The sequence below is a fragment of the Callospermophilus lateralis genome, chromosome 5 (assembly GCF_048772815.1).
Source record: "Callospermophilus lateralis isolate mCalLat2 chromosome 5, mCalLat2.hap1, whole genome shotgun sequence".
Lineage (NCBI taxonomy): Eukaryota > Metazoa > Chordata > Mammalia > Rodentia > Sciuridae > Callospermophilus > Callospermophilus lateralis.
The window spans coordinates 34,630,074-34,657,008 of record NC_135309.1 but is presented as its reverse complement, the minus strand read 5'-3'; the positions used below and the strand labels follow the sequence as shown (position 1 = coordinate 34,657,008).

The following is a 26,935-nucleotide window of genomic DNA, read 5'->3' as shown; positions in this document are numbered from 1 at the left end:
AAAAACAAGATTTTAACTAGGCATGCCTGTAATCCCAGTGACTTGGGAGGCTGAGGTAGGAGGATTGCAAGTTCAAAGCCAGCTTCAGCAACTTAGCAAGGCCCTAAGCAACTTGGTGAGACTCAAAATAAAAAATAAAAAGGGCTAGAGATGTAGCTCAGTGTTAAGAGCTCCTGGGTTCAATCCCTAGTAACCCCCCCTAAAAAAAAATCCAAATGTTTTGTATTGATGGATTAATGAGATTATCTGACCACAGGAACCCAGCTAATCCTGTATTTTAACTAGGAGTATTGGTTCAATGTTAGTTTATTCAGTATTACATGGATTTTACAAAAAAGGTATTTCATTTTTTTAACCACAAAAGGTTTTTCAAACAACAAGGTTGGACCATACTATTTAAATAAAGTGATTATTAAATATGAACAATTACATAATTTGAGACCAGATGCTCAATACGTTTAGATAGTTGCAAACAGGAAGGAAATGATTCAGATAAATACAACAACCCTGAAACTTAGAGCAACAGGAAGCATATTTAGTTAATACTGTTGCCTGACAAAAATTAAAATTTTTACTTAGACTTTATGCATATCAAAGAAGACTAAATCTGGACTGGGGATGTGGCTCAAGCAGTAGCACGCTCGCCTGGCATGCGTGCGGCCCGGGTTCGATCCTCAGCACCACATACAGACAAAGATGTTGTGTCCGCCAAATACTAAAAAATAAATATTAAAATTCTCTCTCTCTCTCCCTCTTTCTCACTCTCTCTCACTCTTTCAAAAAAAAAAAAAGAAGAAGAAGACTAAATCATGTCTATAATTACTTTCTAAATAAAAGTCTTTTATTCTCTGGGCACTGAATGGGAAAAACAAGAGGACAGTTGCCTGAAAGTATTTGCCTTTCTTATTGTTGAGGTATAGGGCTCAAAAATTAGGATGGAAGAAACATTTAGAAGAAATTATTACTTATACATCAATAATGATAACATAGTGTTGTATATAGTAAGAAACAATATTGTGTGATTAATTTCTTTGCATTCTTGGCACTTATTTTACTTAGGGTCACAGCATACATTGAACCCTTAAAGCACCAAAACAAAGATCCTCAGTAGACTGTTATTTCAATGTTAGTGGACTGTCTGTGGCTGTAGACTTAGAGTAGACAGCACTATACTAAAGAAACTTATGGAAATTTCTTAAGTGATAATTTTCTTAAATAAATTTCTTAAGTTTATTTATACAGCTTTTTTTAAAATCAAAAATACATGCACATAGTTAAGAAACAAAAAACCTATAAAATTTGAAAGTTCTAATAATGATAAATAAACTGTATTCTACCTTTGACATTCTCCCATTCTTACTTCCCAGAATCATTCTCTTTATTTGTGCCTTCATTTTAATTTAAATTTGTTTAATTGATTAATGAATCACATAAAATTACCTATATTTATAGGGTACCATGTGATTTTTTTGATACATGTATACATTGTGTAATGTCTTAAATCAGTATAAACATAGTATTTTCTTAAACATTTATCATTTTTTTATGAGGAAAATATTCAACATCTTTTCTTATATTTAAATATATATACACAGACTTGGGTGTAGTGGTACATGCCTGTAGTCACAGCTGTTTGGGAGGCTGAGACAGTAGGATTGTTTTGAGTCCAGGAGGTCAAGGTCAGCATAGGCAACACAGTGAAACTCATCAAAATTTTAAAAATATACAGTACTTTATCAATAGTCACTCTACTCTGCAATAGCGCACAATAACAGAACTTATTCTTCCTATCTAACTGTAACTTAGTACCCATTTATCAACCTTTTCCATCCTCCTCACCCCTACTTTCCCCAGCTTCTAGTAATCACTCTTTTACTCTGAACTTATGTGAAATCATTGTGTATAAAATTCACATGTAAGTGAGATCATGTACGTGGTTCTTGTCATTCTGTCCCTGGCTTATTTCACTTAACATAATGATCTCCAGTTTTGTCCATGTTGTTTCAGATGTCAGGATTTCATCCTTTTTATGTCTGAATAGTATTCCTTTTTGTGTATGTAGCAGAAATATTCTCTTTTAACTATCAGTTATTCTATTATCTATCTCTGTATTATTAAATAGTATATTTTATGATATTTCTTGATTTATCAATTTTAGATCATTTTATTTTCTGCCATAATACATGGATTCATATTACCCCTTAGTTCTTCATCTTCTTGTAAGTTAAGCGCTATTCTTCAACTTTGGTAAGTTTTCTGTTTGTTTTTTTTTTTTTTTAATCACTTATTTTCTTCTAATTTTTCTGTCTGAACTTGTTTTTTTTTTTTTTTTAAAGAATGTAGCATTTTTGGATTGCTCTTTTATTCCTCTTTATGTTTTTCTACTCATTTTCTGAATGTATTATTTTTATATTTGTTTTTCTGTCCCTTTTATGGTTTTTAATTAAACTTTAGTGCTTATTTTTAATTAAACTTTGTGCTTATTTTCAGGTAATCTTTTTCTGTGGAAAAAGATTTTTTTTTCATTATTTCTGTTTCCTCCAGAGTCATCTTATATGTGAGAGTATATATGCATGCTTGCTTTCTTTTTTTGCCTCTGTTCCCTTGCAAGCTTTCCTTAAATATCAGTGTATATTTTGTGAGTGGGATACTAGACAGTATTTGGGAGTTCTATGTAAAATAGACTTTGGAGTGGAGACCTTCACTTTAGGAGATTGTTTTTTAAACTCCATGAAGGAACATATTTTTTTCCTAATCTTTCGCTGTCCCAGAATGAAATTTTGGTACTAAAAAATACACATTCTATTGGCTGGGGTTGTGGCTTAGTAGTAGAGCACTTGCCTAGCACGTGCGAGGCACTGGGTTCAATTCTCAGTACCACATAATAAATAAATAATAAAATAAAGGCATCATTGTTATCTACGATTAAAAAAATTATAAAAAATGCTCTATTTCTGTTTATACTCATAAGCATTCAAACATCAGGAAGTTTTTCAGAGAGATCATTCCATTGGACTATTGCTATATTTGCTTCCCTATCTGTAGTCATTCTGTAGGTAAATGAAATGGAGGTACAGGTCACCAACCATTTACACACCTTGAATTAAACTCTTCATTTTCAGTTAATCTGTCTTAACTCTTGGCCTCTCCTTCACCTGCATTTGTGAGTCCTGATCCCCTTTTTGTCTTAGTGGGAAAAAATAAGCTACTCTTTGCCCATTCTCCTTCTGTGAGACTGTAATCTATAGCTCCCTCCACTTTGCTACTTTATTCACCATTCCAATGTGTTTTGTTATTTTTAATTTTCTCTAATGAAAATTCTCTTTTAATGTTATTTGCTGTAGTGGTTTATCTGCTTTTAAATCCTTAATTAGTGTTCATTTGGAGCCTTGGAACTGAAAGCGTATAATTATTTGCAGTTTTCTCTCCTATTTGATTAAGATAAGCATTTTATATATTCCTAGTTTGTATTCTATTCATTTTTGTCTATGAAATACCTCAAATTCTTATTTTATAAAAATCCTATTTAATCTTATTTAAGTACCTTTAGGCTAAGCACAGTGGTACATGTATGTAATCCCAGTGGCACAGGAGGCTGAGGTAGGAGGATTGTGGGTTCAAAGCTGGCCTCAGCAACTAAGCAAGGCCCTAAGCAACTTAGCAAGACCCTGTCTCTAAATAAAATATAAAAAGGGGTTGGAAATGTGGTTCAGTGGTTAAGCACCCCTGAGTACCAAATCCTGGTACCAAAAAAAAATCCTTAAATTTTTATTTAAGTTCTTAGTGATGATTTTATGCCCTGCCAAGAACTTACTAGTCTATATTTGTTATTTCTGTCCATTGTGATATAATGTTCATATTAGTGAAAGGTTCAGTAAAACTTGTATAGGCAAGTAGGAGTTCCTTCCTTCCTTCCTTCCTTTTTTTTTTTTTTAATTCTAGGTATTAGAGATCTAATTTGAAATGGATAATAATAGAATTTTTTTTGGAAGTTTCAAAAATTGCTAGAGCTGTATTGTCCATTATACTCTGAGCCTTTAGCCATATGTGGCTAATCAAATTAAAAATTCCATTACTTAGTCATATGACTGACATTTCTAGTGTTTATAAACTACATGTAGCTGATAGCTACCACTGTAGATTTAGAGCATTCTCATCATTGACAAAAGTTCTGTTAGACAGCATTGTTCTAAAAAGTAGAAGGTAGGATATATTGTTCTGTAGTTTCTCCAAGTCTTACAAGGTTCTTAAGCCTCAAGTTTTGCATAGTTGTTTTTTCTGTTCAGTACATAGGACTTGGTTGAATAAATATTGATATAAAAGGAAAAAAACTTGCCTATTTGAATATGTTTTGAAGTATTTAGGATATAATACAAGTCACAAGACTAGCTATTGTCTAAATTAATCCAAGAAACAGCTAAGAAAGCACCATATTAATTGTTCAGGAATATTTCTTAATGTTGATTCAGGGGAAAACTACAGAAGATTGAGAATTATAAAACATAGCATGTATGTATAGAGTCAGTATTCTTCAGACTTTTCTACTAAAGAACATCAAAATGTTACAGGTTTGAGTGGGTGGATGGATAAGCTGTTACCCTATCAGATTTTTTTTTGCATATGTTATTAATGATTTACAATATGCTTAAGTGCAGCATGAACTTTAGAAATGTAGAGCTTGATGGGGCTTTAAAATGTCCAGCCCTGTCTTTTCATCTTACAGGTAGGTAGAAGAAACTGATGTAACATTTATGTCCAAAATATATTTTCTGTGCTACCATGCTGATGACAAAGAACAAAAGACTTGGTTCATTGACTTGAATTTCAAAAGCTTTAATAATGTATGTATTAGTTCTAAGCTGGTAACTTCAAGTTTATGCAATTTGGGGAACCATAAAATTCCATAATTCCAATGAATTTCATAATGGGTCTTTCTTTTTAGAACAACAATTTGTAATCTTTACACAATGCCACGAATTGGAGAGCCCGTGTGGCTTACAATGATGTCGGGGACTCCAGAAAAGAACCAGCTTTGTCATCGATTCATGAAGGAGTTCACTTTTTTAATGGAAAATGCTTCCAAAAATCAGTATGACTTGCTTTATTTGTTTATATATGTATATTTGTTATTTACTATAACTACATATCTAGAGTGTGAGCAAATTCAGTTTCAGAACTGGGATGATGATTTATTGTTTTCATAATTATTTCATATTATTAGTAATCAAAACAGTACTCTCAAAATAATTAAACAATAGAGTATGGAAGAGTGCTGCAAAACCTTGTGAATGAAGAATAGAAAAAAATGTCTTAAATTACATGTTAAAAATCCTGACATCTCACAGAATACTCTGAGGCTTCCTGTTTGTGAATTATATTCATTTTTTAAAAATACTTTTTTAATTGTAGTTGGACACAACACCTTTTTATTTTATTTATTTATTTTTATAAATAAATCCTCAGTGGTGCTGAGGATTGAACCCAGCGCCTCCCACATGCTAGAAGGGTGCTCTACCACTGAGCCACAACCCTAGTCCCATGTATTCATTTATGATACCTTCATAGGAGAGGTTTAAAAATACTTATGAAGTGCTAGGATTACAGTGATACATTTTAAATGTGATATTTTATCGTACTGTTTTCTTTGAACTATTCACCAAGTCCTCATAATCTGTATGAGTAATTCAGATGTTTTTATTCTCTTTAATGGTAGACAAAGTTTTCTTAGTACTATCCTTCATTTTTCTCATTCAGTAATTTAGAAATCTAAGGACCTGCTGGTTTGAACTAAGCAGATTAACACTCAAAAGAATCTAGTTTTTCAAGTAAAATGCATCCTTGTTTTGTAATTATGATCCAAGTAACTTATGAATGTTCTCTTTATTTTAAAGATTTTCTTTAATTTGTTTCCCAGGAGTAGATTTATTTTTCATGCTGGTGGTGTACCTATCCTTTAGTGTCTCTTCCCTTCCCTTTTTAATGCTATTTGGCCATGAAAATATGTGATCTTTTTGCTTTTTCTGTCAAAATGTTTTACCTAAGGTTTCATAAAAGTAGTTTAGAATCTGATAGGGATGTGTTTTGTTTTTAGATTCTTGCCAGCTCTCATAACTGCAGTTTTGACCAATCATCTTGCCTGGGTTCCAACAGTCATGCCAAATGGACAACCACCTATTAAAATATTTTTAGAAAAACATTCCTCTCAGAGCGTGGACATGTTAGCAAAGACTCATCCATATAATCCACTCTGGGCACAGCTGGGTATGTAACCTGAAACTCTTACACCATGTATTATACTTAGACTTTTATGTAACTATCTGGAATTCTTTATAAGAAGAAAAAAATAAAATCCTCTCTTTTACTCCCTTAATTCTAAAGCATCTCTTCTGCTTTTGTCCTTATATGTCTGTTAAATTGTCCTATCATGTTAAGCCTGTTATCGTTCCCCAAAGCTAGAGAACCACAGGTAAAGCAAGAGTTGCAGACTGATGTCTGTTTTACTAGTACTTCAGGGTCTTCAGAGTGTTATGCATTTTCACACTTTGTCTAGAAAGAATTAACCAACTAAGTCACTTGTGATAGCTAGAATACATCTAGTTGAGAAGCAGTTCATTGAGATTTCTGTTGTTCCACTTTTTATTTGGTTGCCATTTTGGAAAATGTTCTTTCTTAGTATTAGGCATTACTAAATAAGTGAGGAATATAAGAAAGTGGATGATTGATAAGTTCTGGGCGTGAAAAAACATGCTACACTCCATAAAGTCAGGCGTACCACTGTTGAACCATATTTTTCTTATTAAAAACATGGGGATAGTACATACTTCAAACAGTTATGAAAATTAGATGAGATAATACATGTAAAGTACTCAGACAGTGTCTGGTAAACATAGCTATTACATCTACTCTATTCTGTTTCCGTTAGATGGTGAATGGAAGATAAGTTGAGAACATTTAGTGACTTGGTTGAAACTTCCTATAGGTTTCTCTGGTGATTGAGCTTGCCAGGCAGGTTGGCATGTAGCTTATTATCTCATGTTAATCAGCCTCCTTTCCTCCTTCCCTACCTGTTGCTTTATTGAGTTACAGTTTACATAGAGTAAATGAATACTTAAAGTATATAATTTATATGTGTCTCTGTGTTAATGTATTCATATACCTCTGACATCATCCCCATAATCAAAATGCTGAAAATATCTATCACTTCCAAAGGATTTCTCATGCCCTCTTGTAATTTCTTCCTCCTATTCCTTTTCATTCTCCTCATTCCACCCTTTCCCCCCATCCTTAGGTCTGATTTCTGTTACTATAAATTAGCTCATTTTCTATTACAATATGTACTTTTTTTGGTCAGACTTATTTCATTCAACATAATTAAGAATCACTTCTATGTTGTATGTATTAATACTTATTTTAATGCTGTGTATTATTTTTATATGGATAGTAATTATTTTTTAAAATAAGTAATTAGCATTTTAAAATTGGGACATTTCAAATTTATTTTCAATTCTGCAATCATTTTTTTCCATGTTTTTAAATTGGTGCGTTGTAGTTGTACATAATGATGGGATTTGCTATTAGATATTCATACATGCACAGAAAAATTAAACATTTTTTTTTTTTTGGTACTGGGGACTGAACCCACAATTCTGCAAAGAGCACTGGAGGGTATAAGGACAAGTAATAATTTGGTCTTGTCTTTATACCCTTCAGTGCTCTTTGGATAAATAATAATTTGGACTTTGCCTTCAAAAAGTTGATCATATTTAGGGCTGGGGTTGTGGCTCAGGTAGAGTCCTTGCCTAGCATGCTTGAGGCACTGGGTTCCATCCCCAACACCACATTAAAAAACTAAGCAATATAAAGGTATTGTGTCCATCTACAACTAAACATTTTTCAAAAAGGTTGATAATGTTTAAAACTGTAGCTAATATATATCCAGACAAGAATGACAATTCAAAGAGGAAATATAAATGCCCAGTGTGAGTTCAATAAGAGGAGCTTACTTCTTTCAGTGACAATATCTAATTGAGAAGCTCTGGACTATCAGAGATAGGGAACAGTAAGTACATTGCATGAGTGAAAGGAGTTTTGGTGTTAAAAGGGCAGAGCATATTCAGTGGTCCATTTTAAGTGGGATTTTGGATTCAAAAGATGGAAAAAAAATTAAGAAATATAACTGGAAAAGTAAAGTGGGACCAGTTGTGAAAGACTCACTTGCTGTGCCAAATTGGTTTGAATTTTTAGTCATTAGTGAGAATTTTGGATTTAGTTTGGAACAATGGCATTGTAATATTTGAGCCAGTATTTTAGTCAGAGGATAAAACTTACCATAATGCCATCTGGAACATACATTCATTTGAGACCCATTAATGTTTGTTTCTTTAAAAAATATGGAGTTTTTATAAAGTAAGAGGTTTTTAAATGTGTATACTGACAACTTACAAAAATTGAATTAAATTTATTAAATTTGTGTTCTCCATTTTTAAGTTGTTTTGCACACAGATTCCAGGTTTAATTTTGAGTTATAGCATAAATATAGGAATGTGTGTTGTGACTGTTCCAGCTCTACTCCTTGCCAGCACTGCTCCCTTCCTCTTCTTGATCTCCAGATATTGTGCTTTCCATTTTTCTATGTTGGACATAGCTTATAGAATCCTTGTATATGAACTACTTCAGGCAGTACTTCTCCTAGATCCTGGCATAGAGAATATGCCTAATAAATGTGACTCTTTGAAGTTTCAAAATCACAGCAACTCTTTAAGCAAGAAGTTTTTAATTCCTTCATTCACCTTTCTCTTTGGTTATAACCATTTACCCTACTCTCCTGAATACTCAGTCCTCTTTTAAATAACTAACAGTAAATTTTACCACTACTCATTCAATAAGAGTAGTTTTCTTGGGCTGAGGTTGTGGCTTAGTGGTAGAGCGCTCGCCTAGCATGTGTGAGGCCCTGGGTTCAATCCTCAGCACTACGTAAAAACAAATAAACAAAATAAAGAATAAACAAAATAAAGGTATTGTGTACAACTAAAAAATAAATATTAAAAAACGAGTAGTTTTCTCATAATTGAAAATAGCTTCCTTAGCTGTGTGTAGAGGATGTGTCCATTAACATTTTTCTATTACAGGGGACTTGTATGGTGCTATTGGCTCTCCTGTACGGCTAGCAAGGACTGTGGTAATTGGCAAACGACAAGATATGGTCCAGAGGCTACTTTATTTTCTTACTTACTTTATAAGATGCTCTGAACTTCAAGAAACCCATCTTTTAGAAAATGGAGAAGATGAAGCCATTGTTATGCCAGGCACAGTGATTACTACCACTTTAGAGAAAGGTGAAATAGAAGAATCAGAGTATGTGCTTATCACAATGCATAGAAACAAAAGCAGTTTGCTCTTTAAAGAGTCCGAAGAGGCAAGAACTTCTAATTGTAACTGTAAATACTGTAGTCATCCACTCCTTGGGCCAAATTCAGAAAATGTGTCACAACAAGAGAAAGAAGATATTCCAAACAAGGAACTGCTAGGAATTTCAGATGAATGCCGAATAATTTCTCCTTCTGACTGCCAAGAAGAAAATACTGTTGATGTTAAACAGTATAGAGATAAATTAAGAACTTGCCTTGACACCAAGTTAGAGACTGTTGTTTGCACAGGATCTGCTCCGGTAGACAAATGTGTATTGTCAGAAACAGACTTAGAGCCAACAGAGGAAACATGGCAGAGTAAGGAATTGCTGGATCCAGATAATCACACAGGCAATGTAATGAGATCCACAGGAATAGTTGTGGAAAAGAAACCTCCAGATAAGACTGTGCCTGCTACATTTTCTTGTGAGGCCATCCAGACAAAGGTTACATTTCTGATTGGGGATTCTATGTCACCTGATTCAGATACTGAACTCAGGAGTCAGGCTGTGGTGGATCAGATTACTAGGCATCATACCAAACCATTGAAGAAAGACAGAGGGGCTAATGAGTTACATCAAGAAACTAAACAACCAAACAAGGACCAATCTGTAGAGTCTGATTTACAAAGCCTGCTTTCTGGAGAGCCCTGTGAACTTCCCTGTTGGAGTCCCTCAGACCCAGAAAGCCTGAGCTTATTTGATGAATATTTTAATGATGATTCAATTGAAACCAGGACTATTGATGATGTTCCAGTTAAAACAAGTACAGACAGTAAAGAACACTGCTGTATGTTAGAGTTTTCAAAAAGATTGTGTGCAAAAAATAGCAAACAGAACAATGAACTTTGTAAATGTATAGAAACAATTCACCAAGATTCGTGTAAAACCTGCTTTCCTCAGCAGGACCAAAGAGATACACTCTCCATTATTGTCCCCCATGGGGATAAAGAGAGTTCAGAGAAAAAAATTGCTGTAGGAACTGAATGGGACATTCCAAGAAATGAAAGTTCAGATAGTGCCCTTGGGGATAGTGAAAGTGAAGATACAGGTCATGATATGCCGAGACAAGTCAGCAGTTACTATGGAGGAGAGCAAGAAGATTGGGCAGAAGAGGATGAGATACCTTTTCCTGGGTTAGTAAAAACTTTTTCACCTATAATTGGCCTTGTTATATACCATTCTTTTGTTTAGCTGGTCTATGAAGGCTGGTAGTAACTAATATAAAAAAGAGATGATTGTCTTTTCATGTTCTTTCTGTTTTTGATACTGGGGATTGAACTCAGGGGCACTCAGCCACTGAGCCACATCCCCAGCCTTATTTTTATATTTTATTTAGAGACCAGGTCTCACTGAGTTGCTCAGCGCCTCACCATTGCTGAGGCTGGCTTTGAACTCGTGATCCTTCTGCATCAGCCTCCTGGGCCGCTGAGATTATAGGTGTGCACCACTGCACCCGGCTTCCATATTCTCATTTTTTTTATCATGAGCTCTTACTCATAGGGAGTATTAAAGTTTATACCCCACAAGCACCCCATAAAGACTTTGTGAAGACGTCTGAGAAGATACAGGATCTACTTGATATATATAGATTACTTATTGCTTAGGAGTTACTAGACATTTTGGAGTGAATTGTGATCATAAAAGGACCAAAACCTGTCAGTTAGGGATAGGTAATCACTGAGAAGGTAGGAAATGGCTATTCAAAATAAATGTGGTCAATACAAAGAGGAAAACAAGGAATGTATACTCTAGGTCAAGTATAACAAGGAGAAAAAAACAGGCTTTAGCAATGATGTACTCCCAGATATGGACAACAAAATTAGCAACTTTGTTTTGAGTAGCATTTTTCAGAATCTGATTATATAGGACTGTGTTAAAAACACAACTCTATTTAAGTAATGAAAGATTCCTGCTCACATTACAAAGTTGTTTATTAGCTATTCCCTGGATAAGAAGAGTACTTTGTGGTCTGAGCACTTGAGGCAGTTTTTATTTAAGGATGATTTTACACTGAGTATATTTTGTAGAGAATAATGTAAGTGGAAATATGGACTAATAGAATTCACAGTTTTGTTTTGTTTTTACTGGTAAAATATCTTTTATTACTAATTAGATCTGTTTTCTTTGGGAATCTTTTTCCAGGTCAAAGTTAATTGAGGTTAGTGCTGTTCAGCCCAACATTGCCAACTTTGGGAGGTCCTTGCTGGGTGGCTACTGCTCGTCTTATGTGCCTGACTTTGTTCTTCAAGGAATTGGGAATGATGAGAAGCTCCGCCAGTGTCTGGTGTCAGATTTGTCTCATGCTGTGCAGGTGAGTGTGTTCTTCATTTTATTTAGATCAAACAGGAGGACCCTGAATTACCTTGTATTTTTGGTGATATGTGACCATGTAACATAATCATCTTTCTCTGAATCTGTCATTTTCTATACAGTGTTTACATCTTTGTACATTTCACTGTGAAAGCAAGTATACAGTTATAGTAATCTATCAAAATGGAAATGTGAAATACAGAAGGTACTTTACTCATACATGTCCTTAAATTAGATTATTTTCAATATCAAAAAATTACAGATGAAATGCAAATGAGATTATTTTCGTAATCTCCTTTTTGGATTGTTTATTATTTATATGTAGAAGCATTGACTTTTATACATTAATCTTATATCCTAAGACCTTGCTGAATCTTCTAGTTCTATTTTAGGGTTTTCTCCACACAGGCTGTGGTTATCAGTAAACAGTTTCACATATTCCTTTCCAATCTGGATGCCTTTTATCTCTGTTGTCTTCCTTCCCTTCCTTCCTTCTGCCTCATAGCAGTACAATGTCATTAGAAGGGGTGTCATTGTCTTGTTCCTGATCTTAGGGGAAAAACATTCAACGTTTATTTTTTCCTCTTCTTGTGATACTGTTGATTGAACCCAGTGATGCTCTAATACTGAACTACATTGTAATTTATTAGAAAAAAGTTGTTCATAGTGTGCATTTATAATCCTTTAAATTTTTATAAGGTTGCTGGTAATGTATCTATTTGTGTGTGTGTGTGTGTGTGTGTGTGTGTGTGTGTGTGTGTGGTACAGAAAGCTAAAAGCAGCCATTCTTAATATAAATCCTTACAACCAGTCATGGTGGCATACACCTGTAATCCCAGCTACTTGGGGAGGCAGAAGCAATAGGATTGTAAATGTGAGGCAAGCAAGATTCTTGTTTCAAAATATAAAATAAAAAGGACAAGAAATGTAGCTCAGTGTTTGCCTAAATGCATGAAGTCCTGAGTTCAAGCCCTAGTACCACCAAAACTAAAACAAAACAAAAACAAAAAAAACTCTAGTCATTCGACAGCATGTGGATGCTTATACAACAGACTTGGCCACTTACTACCTCTATATCCTAAGACAAAATAATTTTTTTTTTCAGTACTAGGGATTGAACCCTGGTCTTCACACATGCTAATATGCAAGAGCTCTACCATTGAGCCACATTGCCAGCCCATTTGGTTTATTTTGAGATAGAGTCTTGCTAAATTTCTCAGGCTGGCCTTGAACTTGCAGTCCTCCTGCCTCAGCCTTCCAACTCACTGGGATTATAGGTATGGGGCTGGTTCTGAGTAATTAATTTAATAAAACATCTTTTCTCAACTATAAAGTAATAATAATGCCAGAATAATGTTGTGTGGTGTTTTATATTAGGTATTCTGTGACATATTTTTTTAATCCTTATTCTGTATTTATATGTATATGTGTTTTTTTAATACTATATAAATGAGGCCATATATATATTCCAAGTAAGTGAGCCATGTGCATATAATGTCTGCATATGTATTTATGAATATGTACTATATATTTTATGTATGTATAATTGAGACCTTGTATATAGAATATATGCATGTATGTATATGTAACATATATGTATATATGTGAATATAAAAAATACATATATATGGTTCTATATTTTTTATTTTGAATTTTGCTTTTGTCACTGAGCATCTAACAAATTTATTTCTCCATATTATTAACATAGTTCATAAACATGTATTGATGTTTCTTGATTATTTCATGATTTTGTTATGGTTAATCTTTTTCTTATTCTGTGTGTGTGTGTGTGTGTGTGTGTGTGTGTGTGTGTTGCTAGGGATTGAACCCAGGGCCTTCTGCATGCAAGGCAAGCACTCTACCAACTGAACTATATCCCCAGTCCACTCAGCCTTTTTCTAGAGAAGGGAGTCTCACTATATTGCCCAGGCTGTTCTTGAGCTCCTGGGCTCAGGTGATCCTCCTGACTCAGCCTCCCAAGCAGCTAGGACTGTAGGTGCACAGGACTGTGCCTGGCTGCTCTACTACTGAGTTCCATCTCCTGCCCCCTTTTATTTTTCATTTTGAGAGAGGGTCTTGCTATGTTTTGCAGGCTAGTCTCAAATTTGCAATCCTCCTGCCTTAGCCTTCTGAGTAGCTGGGAATACAGACGTGCATGACCATGGGCAGCAAAATTTTTCATTTGATTTCTCAGAGAATTTGCATAGTGATTGTTCATTATTAGATAAAGTGATATCCGTTTAGGATGCCTAATGTAGGCTTCTTCAGGAGCAAGCTTATATCCTTAGCAACTAAGAGCTAAGTTAGCTAAGCAGCTCAGAGCTTAGCTCGATAAGTTGCTGAAGTTGGCTTTGAACTTGCGATTCTCCTGCCTCAGCCTCTCCAGCCATTGGGATTACAGGCATGCACCACCACACCTGCCTGTGCTTGTCATTTTTTATCTTTTTGGCTAAATCATCAGAAGCCAAGGGCACAGCCTGTGCCTCTTGGTCTTTTTATCAATATATGTAAGTTAAAGTATTTTTTTCAACTACACCTTAAGTTTTTTAATTATGAAAGTGTCATGCTGTGATAAAAATTCAAATAACCGAAAATTTGCAGAGTAAAAAGTAGAAGTTTATTTTTGGAGCGTGAGTACTGGGGATTGAACTAAGGGGCACTCAACCACTGAGCCACATTCCCAGCCGTATGTTGTATTTTATTTTGAGACAGGGTCTCACTGAGTTTGCAAACACAACTAGGATATAATAGTATATGTATATATTAGTATGATGACATTTGTTTTTCAACAGTGTATGTTGAACAGCCATGTTAGTACATGTTGATTTCTCTGCTTTTCAATGCCATCTCTTACTGTGGATATACCTCTTGGTAAAATAGAAAAATCTAGTACACACAGGCAGTAAAGTACTTTATGTCATTAAGGGATAGCCCCTGTGGTGCTGAGGCATATCAATGCTTGGAAGCACAATTTACCATTAACTTGTTTGTATGGGTAAATTCTGTCTTATTTTAAAATTGTTTACCCCTTTCAAGCTAAACATATGTTCCCTGTTGCCTGGAACATAGTTAACAGTACATTTTCAAATGAAAGAATGATCAAAAGACTGATGAAAGTAAAGTTCTAGATTAAAAGATATAGAATTCTGGTGATGAGTACAAAATCTCTATGATTTCCTCTGAGACATCTGAGGATGTCTCAAAGTATTTGTTATTGAGTTAACTATTTCATTCTCCTCTGCTAAAGGTTCTTTGTTGTTAGCTGTCAGAATTTAACTTTTTTTTTTCTTTTCTGCTTTTGGTTAGTATTGCTTCATTGCCTCCTTCCATTTGCATTATCTTTGAATACTTTATTTGCTTATCATAAGTTGAATTCTTTTTTTCCCCCCAGCATCCAGTGTTGGATGAACCAATAGCAGAAGCTGTCTGCATTATAGCTGATATGGATAAATGGACTGTTCAAGTGGCCAGCAGCCAGAGACGAGTGACAGATAATAAATTGGGAAAGGAAGTGTTGGTTTCGAGTCTTGTTTCCAACCTGCTTCATTCTACCCTTCAGCTTTATAAGCATAACTTGTCTCCAAATTTTGTAAGTATATGTAAGCCTTGAAAAACTTTAAGTAATCTAGTAGGTGATTAAATTTTACTTAGTATGTGCCTGAGTTAAATACTACTGCTAACTTCATTGGTTTTCTGAAACACTTGATGTTTGTTGCTCCCACCACCTGCCTTATTGTAATAGTATTTGGAGCTGAAAAGTTTGGCAGGTAATTAAGGGTAGATGTGATCCTGAGGTGGGGTCCACAGGGGTCTACTGATGTGATTAGTGGTCTACTAAGGAGGAAAAGAGAGATTATTCTCTCTCTCTACTCTTTGAGGATACACAGAGAAGTTAGCTGTCCACCAGCCATGATGAGAGCCCTCACCAGTACCCAACAGTGCTTTCACCCTACCATGATCTTGGACTTCTAGCTTTCAGACTGTGAGAAAATAAATCTCTCTTGCTGAAGCCACTGTGTTATTTTGTTATGTCTCCTGAGCTAAGACTGATAGGTTTGTGTATACATCAAAATACTGTAATTTCAGTGGCCATAATTTTCAGTCACCTGTAATATGATCATATAGCATCCCCATGCGTTATGTAGAATGCCACTGCATTCTGGACCCTTACTGCCACATCAGGTAGAGCACCTCTGGGTTTGATCCCTAGTATGTCCAAACCAAACCAAATCAGACAAGTAAACAACAATGGTAGTGAGGGGTAGGGAAAGAAAGAAAGAAAAAGAAGAAAAAACCTAGTTATCAAAACAAGTAAATAAACAAACAAAAAAAAACACTGATAACAACAAAATAGAAATCAAGTACAATAGTTTAACCAAATATATATTACCATAGGATGCAGCAGTTCTACTTCTACTTCAGCATTTATACTCAAAAGAATTAAAAGTATGGACTTAAACATTTTAATGTTTATAGCAGCATTATTCACAATAGCTAAAAGTTTGAAATAACTCAAATTATCATTAGCAAATGAATGGGTAAAGAAATTATGGTATAAAACATACAATGCAATATTTAATTGGCCAGAAAATGGAATAAAATTGCTTTTCTGTGAAGTGGCACATAAGTGTAATCCCAGCTACTTGAGAGCTGTATTCTCCGTACAGGAGAAGTACAAGTTCCAGGGCAGCTTGGGAAATTTAGTGAGATCTTGTTTCAAAATTTAAAAAAAAAAAAATGGCTGGACTAGCTCAGTGGTAGAGCTATGACATAGATGAACCTCAGAAACATAATGCTAATCCCAATTATATGAGGTATCAAGAAATTCAGACAAACTGCAAATAGAATAGTGGCTACTAGTGGGTAAGGGAAGTAGAAAATGTCAAGACATTATTTAAAGGGTACAGTTTCTGTTTGAACTGAGAAAACATTCTGGAGTGTATGGTGGTGATGTTTGTATAACATTGTGAATCTCTTAATGCCATTGAATTGTGTACTTTTAAATATTTAATATGATCAACTGTACATATTTTATATATATATTTATTTCAGTTAACATTGTCTTAAGACATTTTCATCTATAAGCAAACATTATGGAGAAAACATATACCACAAAATAGATGAGCTAAGAAATCCATTCAGTTGTGTTTTTCTAATAATGGGCTTTTATTAGGAGTCTTTAATAGCTTTTCATTGGAAAGGGGATTACTCTCTTCAAGAATCTGAGTGTTTTAATACTTGAAACTCCTGTTTTTTCCCTCAAATATCTATAGTATTTATTCATGTGAAAAACTGTCTCTAGTAAAATTGAGCAAGCTTATTAGCACAAAGCAAAATCTAGGTATTTAATTTGATGTTCCAGATGAGAAACCTTTTCAATTACAGAGTATTCTCTGAACTATTGCAACCTGACTTAATCACAGGAGAATACACCCTTTCCTATATATTTGAAATAAATCAATTTATAATAATGTTATATTTATCAAATTTGAAATACAGAATATTTTTTTTAAATCCTGAAAATGGGTATTGCACATTTTGAATGTACTTTTTGTCAGTAAATTATACATTTTAAAATGGCAAATTTTATGTTACATGTATTTTACCCCAGTTTTTTTTTTCCCCTAGTACCCGCTGTGACTTAGATGAATGCTATGACATAGATGAACCAATGGCACTCAACTACTGAGCCACATTCCTGGCCCTCTTTTGTATTTTTTTAAGAGACATGGTCTCACTAAGTTGCTTTATGCCTTGCTTTTGCTGAGGCTGGCATTGAACTCTAGATCTTCCTGCTTCAGCCTCCCTAGCTGCTGAGATTACAGGCTTGAACCACCATGTCCAGCCTTTACCACAGTTTTTAAAAAAGCACTTTTAGAAGCTAACCTTTGATAAAAGCCAGAAACAAATTTCTACTCCTTTTTAGCTAAAACTTAATGTGCTGTAAATTTTTGTTCATGTTGGAATAACAAAATTGAATTGAAAAAATATGATGCTTTGAAATTTGTCTTTCTTAAAGAGTTGGAACCAGTTTTCTCATCTGATTCTTGGTTCTTCCTTAACTGCAGTGTGTAATGCATCTTGAAGACCGGTTGCAGGAACTATATTTCAAGAGCAAAATGCTGTCTGAGTACTTGAGGGGCCAGATGCGTGTTCATGTCAAGGAGCTGGGTGTGGTTCTTGGGTATGTTCATGGTTTCTTTTCTGGCTTTGCTTTCTCATTCCTCTGTCTTTAGGCAAGGGATGTTTCTCGGAATTGCCCTTTTTCCTCTTAAGTATATTTTCCTATTAAAAGTTTCCGTTGTTTTCATTTGGATTGCTCTGTACCATACAAAAACAGATTCCCTGTCATTCACTGATCTGAAAGGCACTATCCCTTGTGCCACTACATGCAATATAATGAGAATATATTCATAGTGAATTACGATCTAAATTTTTATCTAAGAAAAATAAGTTAATAATAAGTTTTTATTTATTAAATATGTTGTAAACATTTTTCCAAGATTGTGTCCTATCTTTTACATGGTGAAGTCACAGCATTCTGAGGATGAATGTTTATATAAATATGTTTGTCTACATATTTCTTCTCACCTTATCTGTATGTCTGTCTCTTTTGAGTTATTCCATGGAAGGAAACAGTTATCCAAAATGCTAACTGCAGAGGAACAGAAAGTTTGTAGGAGAATAATAAAGCCCTATTTCAGTATATTCTTTGTTGGTGGTGTTTTCTTTTCTTTTGTGTCTGTCTGTTTGAGACAGGATCTCCCTAAATTGCTGAGGCCATCACTTCTTACTCAGGTGGGCCTCAAACTTGGTGATCCTCCTGCCTCAGCCCCCGAGTCTCTGAAATTACACACATAAACCACCATGCTTGGCTTCAGGTTGTTCTATAATCACCTTTTTTTGTGTTCTGTGACCACTTTTTTTGTGTGTGTGTATGTGTATATTTCATTTCTTGAAATACTAGTTGAAGAAATTATAACAAGATAGAATTTTTTTTCTAATTCAGTTTTTATGAAGGGAAAAGTAGAGAACATCATTTAGGAATTTACTGTGTGTCACAAAGCAAATTAAATTAAATTCTTTTATTAGTTTTACTCTTTTTTGTGTGTGTGTGCATGCTGGGAATTGATTGAGCCTAGGGCTAGGACCTCAAAAATACTAAGTACACACTCTGCCACTGAACTACACTCCCATTTCTTAATTTTTACAGTCGTCCTTCAGTGTGTAGGCAATATCATCCAGATTGGAAATCAGGATTTTGTAAATTAACATGCCAGATATTACACACTAGTAGGAATGAGTAGGGATTTGAATAACTATATCTTTCTGACGGCAGATTCTGTTTATTTATACCATAGTACCACACTGTTGTTCAGGTCCTGATGAGGCTAGGCTATTGATTTGAGGAGTACATAGAGAATTGTTGTCAAGTATTTGGGAAATCAGAAACAGTATATAATCTTGTTTATTCTAGGGAGGGAAATGTATATGTAATGCTTTTATTTTTAAAAAAATTAGACTAGTTTTTAAAATAATGGGCATATAGCCAAAGTTCATACCATATTGGCATAAAATGAAAAGTTGTTTTCATCTTTCTCTCAGCTTTGGAGAATTTAGACTCTTTTTTTTTTTAATATTTATTTTTAGTTTTCAGCGGACACAACATCTTTGTATGTGGTGCTGAGGATCGAACCTGGGCCACACGCATGCCAGGCCAGCGTGCTACCGCTTGAGCCACATCCCCACCCCGAGACTCTTATCTGTTATTATAAAACTGACCTTCTAATATGTCTTCAACATTTATTCATATGAGCACATACTGATCACTCATTTTAATGGCAGTATAGCATTCCATCATATATTTTATAGTTTCCTTTTTCTTTTCCTAAAAATATAAATCTTTGGCTTTTGTAGGATATATTTCTGGAAGGAGAATTTTTGGGAAAAGGGCACATAATTAAAAAATTTTAAAGATATTGTAATAGTTAATATTGAATACTATGCAGAAAGTAAATATCAATTTCCACAAACAGCAAGAGCTAGTGTCTATTACCAGACTTTAAATTTTGCCAAGCTGCTAGCTGAAAAGTGGCATCTAATTTTATTCAAATTCCTCTGTGAGTTAAGTCTGAGTTGCTTTTTCTGTGTACTAGCCATTTTTCTTTTTCTATAAATTGTTTTAAGATGTATTTTGAAGAAGTTTCCTTTACTTCTTCCAGTATACCTTATTATAGAAACATTTTTAGCCAAAACAATCTACATATAATATTATTTTATTATACTAAATTGTATTATTTATACATTATGCCTTGCATAAATGCATTTTTAGTAAGTGAGTAAGATGCTTCCCTGCATCCATGACTTTGTTACCTTTGAGTTTAGAGGCTTTCTTTTCATTTTTTTTAATTTTAATTTTTATTTATTCATTTATTTATTTATACTGGGGATTGAATCCAGGGGTAATTTACCGCTGAACTACATCTCTAGTCCTTTTTATTTTTTATTTTGAGACAGGATCTCAAGAAGTTGCTGAAGGTCTCACCAAGTTGGTGGGGCTGGCCTTGAACTTGGAATCCTATTGTCTCAGCCTGCTGAGTTGCTGGGATTAAAGTGTCACCACACCCAGCTTTTCTTTCCTTTCTTTTAAATCTGTGGTTCTAAATTTTACTTACTAAAAAATGTTGCACTTTTGTTATTCTCCCCTCTCACCCTTTTCCTTTTGGCCAAGGTAACTCCTTAACTGCTGAGGCATAGTAACATTTCAGGTAGTTGTCATCATCTGTAGAATTCATATTCTCGGTACAGAAAGCCTGAACTGAGTTTTCTTTTCTTTATTTCAGTATTGAATCCAGTGATCTTCCTCTTCTGGCTGCTGTAGCAAGCACTCATTCTCCATATGTTGCTCAGATACTCCTTTAACTTTGGTGGAAAGTTAAATAGAAACCAAGGAAAGAGGCACAACATGTATTTATGAAATTTTTTTCCTGTTAGACTTCTGTCTGAATGAGTTCATCTCCCAGGTACCCTGCACTGCATTGCATATTCTGGGTACATTGGATGAGTTTTCTTTTAACTGGATTTTGGGTGATGGTAGGGTTTTTTTTAACCAAGTGAAACTAAAGCAGCATAAATAATTTTGCTGGCTGGTGAGTGGGGGGCATTTGAAAAAGCCAAAGCATAACTTTGAAATTGCTACAAAATAAATAATATCAAGGAATTTCATGTCATCACTACAATGTTGTCACAACTCATAAATGAGTGTCTCATGATTAAATGGCTCAGAAGTAGTCATTAGTTTTTAATTCTGTAGAAAGCTAAAAAACCTTGATTATTTGTTATTTTGTTTTACATTTCAAAACAGCTAATTTCTGGTTATTTCTCAATGTAAGTATTTTAAACATCCTGTTAATTACAACAAACTCAGAATAATGAGTGAAAATATATGTTATGTTGTCCACCCAAGTGTACATATGTATCTATTTTTTAAAATGCAGAGGTAGAAATACAAAATTGGTAAACATGCCTTTTCTAAACAAAAATTTTCAACTAATATTAATTGTATCTAATGTTATTAGTTTATGTGATTTTTTTTCTGTTTCACATTCTAAAATATACATAAAGCCAATTTTTTTTTAAGGCTGAGGATGAGGATTCCTAAAATAAGAATACTACTTTATACTATTTGTTTTTTAAGTATGAGCTAATTCTTATAAATACTAATATTTACATATTCACTAATTTAATAAATGAAAATTAGGATAAGAAATTACACCAAAGCATTGGCAAAAATACAAATACTATTTTCTTTAAAAAGTGCTCAGGTAGTCAAGCCCCTTATTTTCATTATCAGCCCTTTTTGAAACCACAGGAGCAGAGTCTTTGTTACACTGCTTAAAATATTCAATTTACACTAATTGAAATTATAAATTATTCTCTTTTCTGTGACAGTTCCTCCCTTCCAAATGGTGATTTTTTTTAGATTTCCACTTCTCAATTTTTGTTGTCTTTGTATATACTGTAGAATGTTGCTTGTAAGAAAGGCTAATACAAAACCAAACCCATGTAAGTAATGTAAATAGAAAGATGGGTAGATAAAGTTTTCAATATGCTCTACTACCTCAGTTTACTTGAATACTGAATTATAGTTTATTCTTTGCTTATCTGGTCTAAGATACATTAAATGGTAGAAGTAATTCTGATTTCTGCTTTGACTGTTTCCATCACAATTAACTCATTAGCTTAAGAAAATCACTTGTTTATTCATTTACTAAATACATTTACAATATAGCACATCCATTCTTGCTATTATAACTTTTCAATGATCAATGAAAATTTTATGTTCTTTGTTTAGTCAACCTTGACTAGTGTTGGGTCACATTTTCCTCACCCTTTATGTTTATTCAAGAGATTTCCAACTAGTCAAAGAAGTGGTTGTTTTAATAGAAAGTAAATCTGAAATTGATCTGCCTACAGTTTGGCCCATGTCCTTTAGGTGGTACTTGTTAGTACCCAAGTCTCCTGTGGATGACTTGCTGCCAGAATATTTATGAATGTATTTTCTTTGACTTAATTTTCTTACTCCATTCATTAACAGAACTCTTCTATTGTCTATTTTTGCAATTCAGTGAGTCGATCTCTGGCAGAATTCAGATTCTATAATACTTCCTATATGGGCCATTGTACATTATTTTTTGGTTGTGGCTCAGAATAATATGTAGCAGGTAGGTAATGTCTGTTTGAGTCAATCTTCTTAATCATCAAACTGTTTTCAGTCCTATTTGAAATGTCTAATAAATTACTATTTAGTAATTCTAGTCTTCAGCAAGTGAATGGCTCATGCTGCTGTTATTCTTAAAGCTAAGCTTTGCTGGGAAGGAAAAGGTTCATAGTTTCTTAAGCACACCTTAATCCTTATAGGATTCCTGAGTTATAATTCCTAACACTCCTATAATTTCTGGTACCTTCATCATAATCATTCTTTCCTTATATGAAGCCCAAGGAATGATTTACTGCTTTGGTGGTCTGTATGATGTCAAAAGAATTTTGACCTGTTTAAAATAAGTTTTTCAACTTCTTATGGTACAAATATGTTACATATCAAAAATATTGTTGCAACAAGCAATAAAAAAGGGATCTTTTATATGATAGAATTAAAACTAATTTTCCATACATATAAACTAATTGATTTGGTTCTAAGTGTCCTGACATTTATTAATATGTCTTAATTTTGAGTTTGAAAATATTAAGTGCAATAAACAGATTTCGTTTTGTTGCAGTTGGCATACACTGAGGATGATCACAAAAAAAAAATCAGATTTTACGTAAGGCCTACTTCTGTTTGATGTCTTATGAGAATGTTCTGCTTTCTCTAAGTTATTTAGATGATGGATATATAAAATGTACATACTTGTTCCTTGTTCAGAATACATTTTTCAAATGTACACCTGTATTATAATAACCTCCCAGTTCTAGGGGAAATTTGTGCAATAAACACACATCAATTTGATGGGTAGTGTTGGTCTTTCTTTCGTATGTTAATAATGTCTATGTAATATTATGGACTCTGATGTCAAACCCATGTTTGACACTTCTGGACATGTGACTTTTCAGTATTTGTAAAATATACGTCATGAGGTTGTTGGAATTGAGTAAAATAATGTTTGTCAAGAATTTACTTCAGATCACTACTGTGGGTTTAATCTTAGCAGTAGAGTGCCTGGTTCCTTAATGCCTGCCCTAGCATTACATTCACTCCCCAGTACAGGGGTGGGATGGGGATACAACTCAGTGCTAGTGTGCATCAAATGATAAACCTTTTGGCTGTCACTAATAACCTGGTGATTTTACCAGCCTTTTCCCAATTGTTGTTGGATAATTTTTAACATATGTTCTTATGAATAGAAACACAATAACAAAACATACACTAATACATTCTCAGACTGGATGACTCACAATGACAAAATCTCTTTAAATGCAAAGTGAACCCAACGAACTAAAACCTAGAAGAAGCTATGTGAAGCTGTTAAGAACATTGATTTGAATACAAATTAATTATTACAAGACTTTACAATTAAGCAAAAAATTGGCCAATTGGTTTGGGTTGTAATCCTGGTTTGTTTACTGATCTGAATGTGACTTACAGTAAGTCACTCCTTTTCATCTGCATTGTAGGGTAGTCAGCTCTTCCTTATATCCTTCAAGCCTACTCCCTAGCAGGAATTCAACCATGATCAAAGTTGTTGGGGAGCTGCCTTTCTCAAACCAGGTTGACTTGAACAGTTATGCTTGGAGACAGCACTAGACCAGGGACTTTGGGAGTACCTATTTTCATATCATATTATGTGTATGACTTTTTTTTCAGCAATTAGCCAAAGAAAATAAGTGCATTGTTTTCATGCAGAAGAAGTAGCTAATATTTGGGAAGCAACTATCAGTTCTCTTCATCTGTTTGCACATACACTTAGGAAAAAATCTTGCAACACTTCTGAGAAGCATCGAGGACTTACGAATGAGAAATTGAGGTATGATCCTCAGCACCATAAAAAATAATAAATAAAATACATAAAGATATTTTGTCCATCTTAAAAAAATATTTAAAAAAATAAATTGAGGTATAGAGAATTTAACATTACCTCAAATCATATAGTTTTTCCTATATATAGTCCATCTTGTCTCTCAGACTTCTAAAAAAACTTCTAAGAAGTTTTCTTAACTAGTTGTGGTGAGAGATGTAAAGATATCTGGGGTTTCTTCATTTGTCTTTGCCAATGTGGAACATAGAGGTGGGGTTGCAAGTGAAACAAATCTGAGCTGAAAGTGTAAAGGGGGCTGGGAAATTATAGCTCTGTGTGGGAAGGGATTAGGCAGATAATATAGTTGACAGGTTGGAGATGTAGCTTGCTGGTAAAGCATTTGCCTAATGTGTGCAAGGTTCTGGTTGAATCCCTAACACTGAAAAAAATGAAAAGAAAATAATACCCGTTAAAAAGTAAAATGGTCCAAAACAAATTTTTAAAGAATATGTAAAATTCCCATACATTATTTGTCAAGAGTACTTTGGTGGGGCTTTTGATCTGAACATAGCATCTCCTCTTCCACAGGACACTAGGTCCCCTTATCACCTTTCTTTTAAAGTAGAATTTTCTTCCAGGGAATTATGACTCTAGACTGTGATCCCTTCATATTGCAGATAACTCTTTTTTTTTTTAAATAAACTTGTTTTTTTTTAATATTTATTTTTTAGTATTTGGCAGACACAACATCTTTGTTTGTATGTGGTGCTGAGGATCGAACCCAGGCCGAACGCATGCCAGGCGAGCACGCTACCGCTTGAGCCACATCCCCAGCCCTGCAGATAACTCTTGGTCTGTATTAACACTATCCTTTTAGACCTCCTGCAGATAAACCTTGATTTTTATTCTGGAGAGAGTTATCAATTTTTTTCTTTCCTTTTTTTTTTTTTTTCTTTGCACTGAGAATTGAATCCAAAGGCACTTTACCACTGAGCTACATCCCTGTTCTATTTTTTATTTTGAGATAAGGTTTTGCTAAGCTGCTGAGGCTGTCCTTGAACTTGTGATTCTCCTGTGTCTCTGCCAAATCACAGGGATTACAGGCATATGCTTACACATGCCAGTGGGGAAGTATTATATTAAGATTGAAATTCCAAATGACTGTTTTCACAAAGGAGAAGAAAAACATGTCTTTATATTCACCTAATTGCTCAAATTCATATTACTGATACAGGCATATTACTTTCATAAATCGTATCAAGCAGAACAAATCTGATGAAATGTGTAAATACATGGAAGGAGTTATTATTTCCTTTAGAAATTTATGGTACCACCCTTTTACGACACATTGAGTCTGTCTCAAGTATAGGAACTAGAGTTGAAATGGGTGAAATGCTAGTCTAAAACCTGAGTTTGAGATTCTCAAACCTTGGAGTATATTAGAAACACCTGGCTTTTTTTTTTTTTTTTTTTGGTACCAGGAATTGAACCCAGAGGCGCTTAACCACTGAGTCCCATCCCCGTTCCTTTTTTATATTTTATTTAGAGACAGGGTCTTGCTGAGTTGCTTAGGGCCTCACTAAGTTTCTGAGACTACCTTTGAACTTGACATCTTTCTGCCTTGGCCTCCTGAGCCACTGGGATTACAGGTGTGAACCATTGTGCCCAGCAAACACCTGGCTTTTGAAACACACATAAACACACACATTTTGGCTGTGCTGGAGATCCAACCCAGGGCCTCAAGATGTGTAAATGTTTTTGAAAAACATTAATTCCTATTGGGGTTGGTTCAGTGGCACATACCTTTAATCCCAGCTACTCTAGAGTCATGTTAAACATAAGTTTGAGGATCCCAATTTTGAGGACAACCTGAGCAAATTAGGGAAATCTTGTCTCAAAATTATTTTCAGAAAGGGGCTGGGATTTGATCCAGTAGTAGAACACCCTTGGATGCAATCCCCAGTACCACATACACAAAACAATTTTAATTTCTAAATCCTGCCTTCAGAGATTGTGATTCATTGATAACATTCTGGATTTGAACCAGAAGTTCTATGGTAACTCAATATTCAGCATACTCATGCCTCAATTCCTTACCTTATTCCAAGTGCTACTAAAACCAGAGCTTTTTACTCCCATTTTTTGTTGTTGATTTATAGTTAATTGGAAAGGTAGTCATATACATCTGCTCAGTGGCTTTCAGTTTGGTATGTGCAATAGATCTAGCCAAATTTCTTTCTTTACCACTGTAAAACAATCAAGTGCTTTACTTTGCCTTGCCTTTACTACTACTACAATTACTACTACTACTTCCTGTTGTTATTTTTTACACGTATGTGCCATTATGCCCAGTTTCAAGAGCCTATTTTGCTAATAGCAAAATGCCTTCTTAGTATTTAGTTCTATTTTTTTTCATTCAGCAAATAATTATTGAGCACCAGTTATGTGCTAGGTAGGGATAGATTTGGGTGCCAGGGATATGTCAATAAAAAATACAAACATTCTTTTCTATTCTCATGGAGTTTACATTTTCCCCTCTGGTGCAAAAGACAAATCAGGTAGTATAAGTACCATGAAAAAAAATGAGGTAGAGAGTTAAGCTAATTGTTTAAAAAACCTAACCATGTTATTTTCCCACAATTTAATAAATTACTTGCATTCACATCATTATATTTTAACCTTACATACAGTTAGTGCTGGC

General features: G+C 34.3%; 1 protein-coding gene across 2 annotated transcripts in view; it reads left to right on the top strand.

Annotated features, from left to right (window-relative positions):
- Fnip1 (folliculin interacting protein 1) overlaps positions 1-22,974 on the top strand; it is a 97,604-nt gene extending 74,630 nt beyond the window's left edge. For both annotated transcript variants that reach the window (XM_076856443.2, XM_076856442.2), the window contains 7 exons: positions 4,943-5,089; positions 6,092-6,261; positions 9,129-10,542; positions 11,552-11,720; positions 15,111-15,308; positions 17,788-17,903; positions 20,563-22,974. In XM_076856443.2, the coding sequence (XP_076712558.1) occupies positions 4,943-5,089; positions 6,092-6,261; positions 9,129-10,542; positions 11,552-11,720; positions 15,111-15,308; positions 17,788-17,903; positions 20,563-20,641 (2,293 nt within the window). In that variant the 3' untranslated portion in view covers positions 20,642-22,974. The remainder of the gene's footprint in view (positions 1-4,942; positions 5,090-6,091; positions 6,262-9,128; positions 10,543-11,551; positions 11,721-15,110; positions 15,309-17,787; positions 17,904-20,562) is intronic.
- Positions 22,975-26,935: the final 3,961 nt, after the last annotated feature.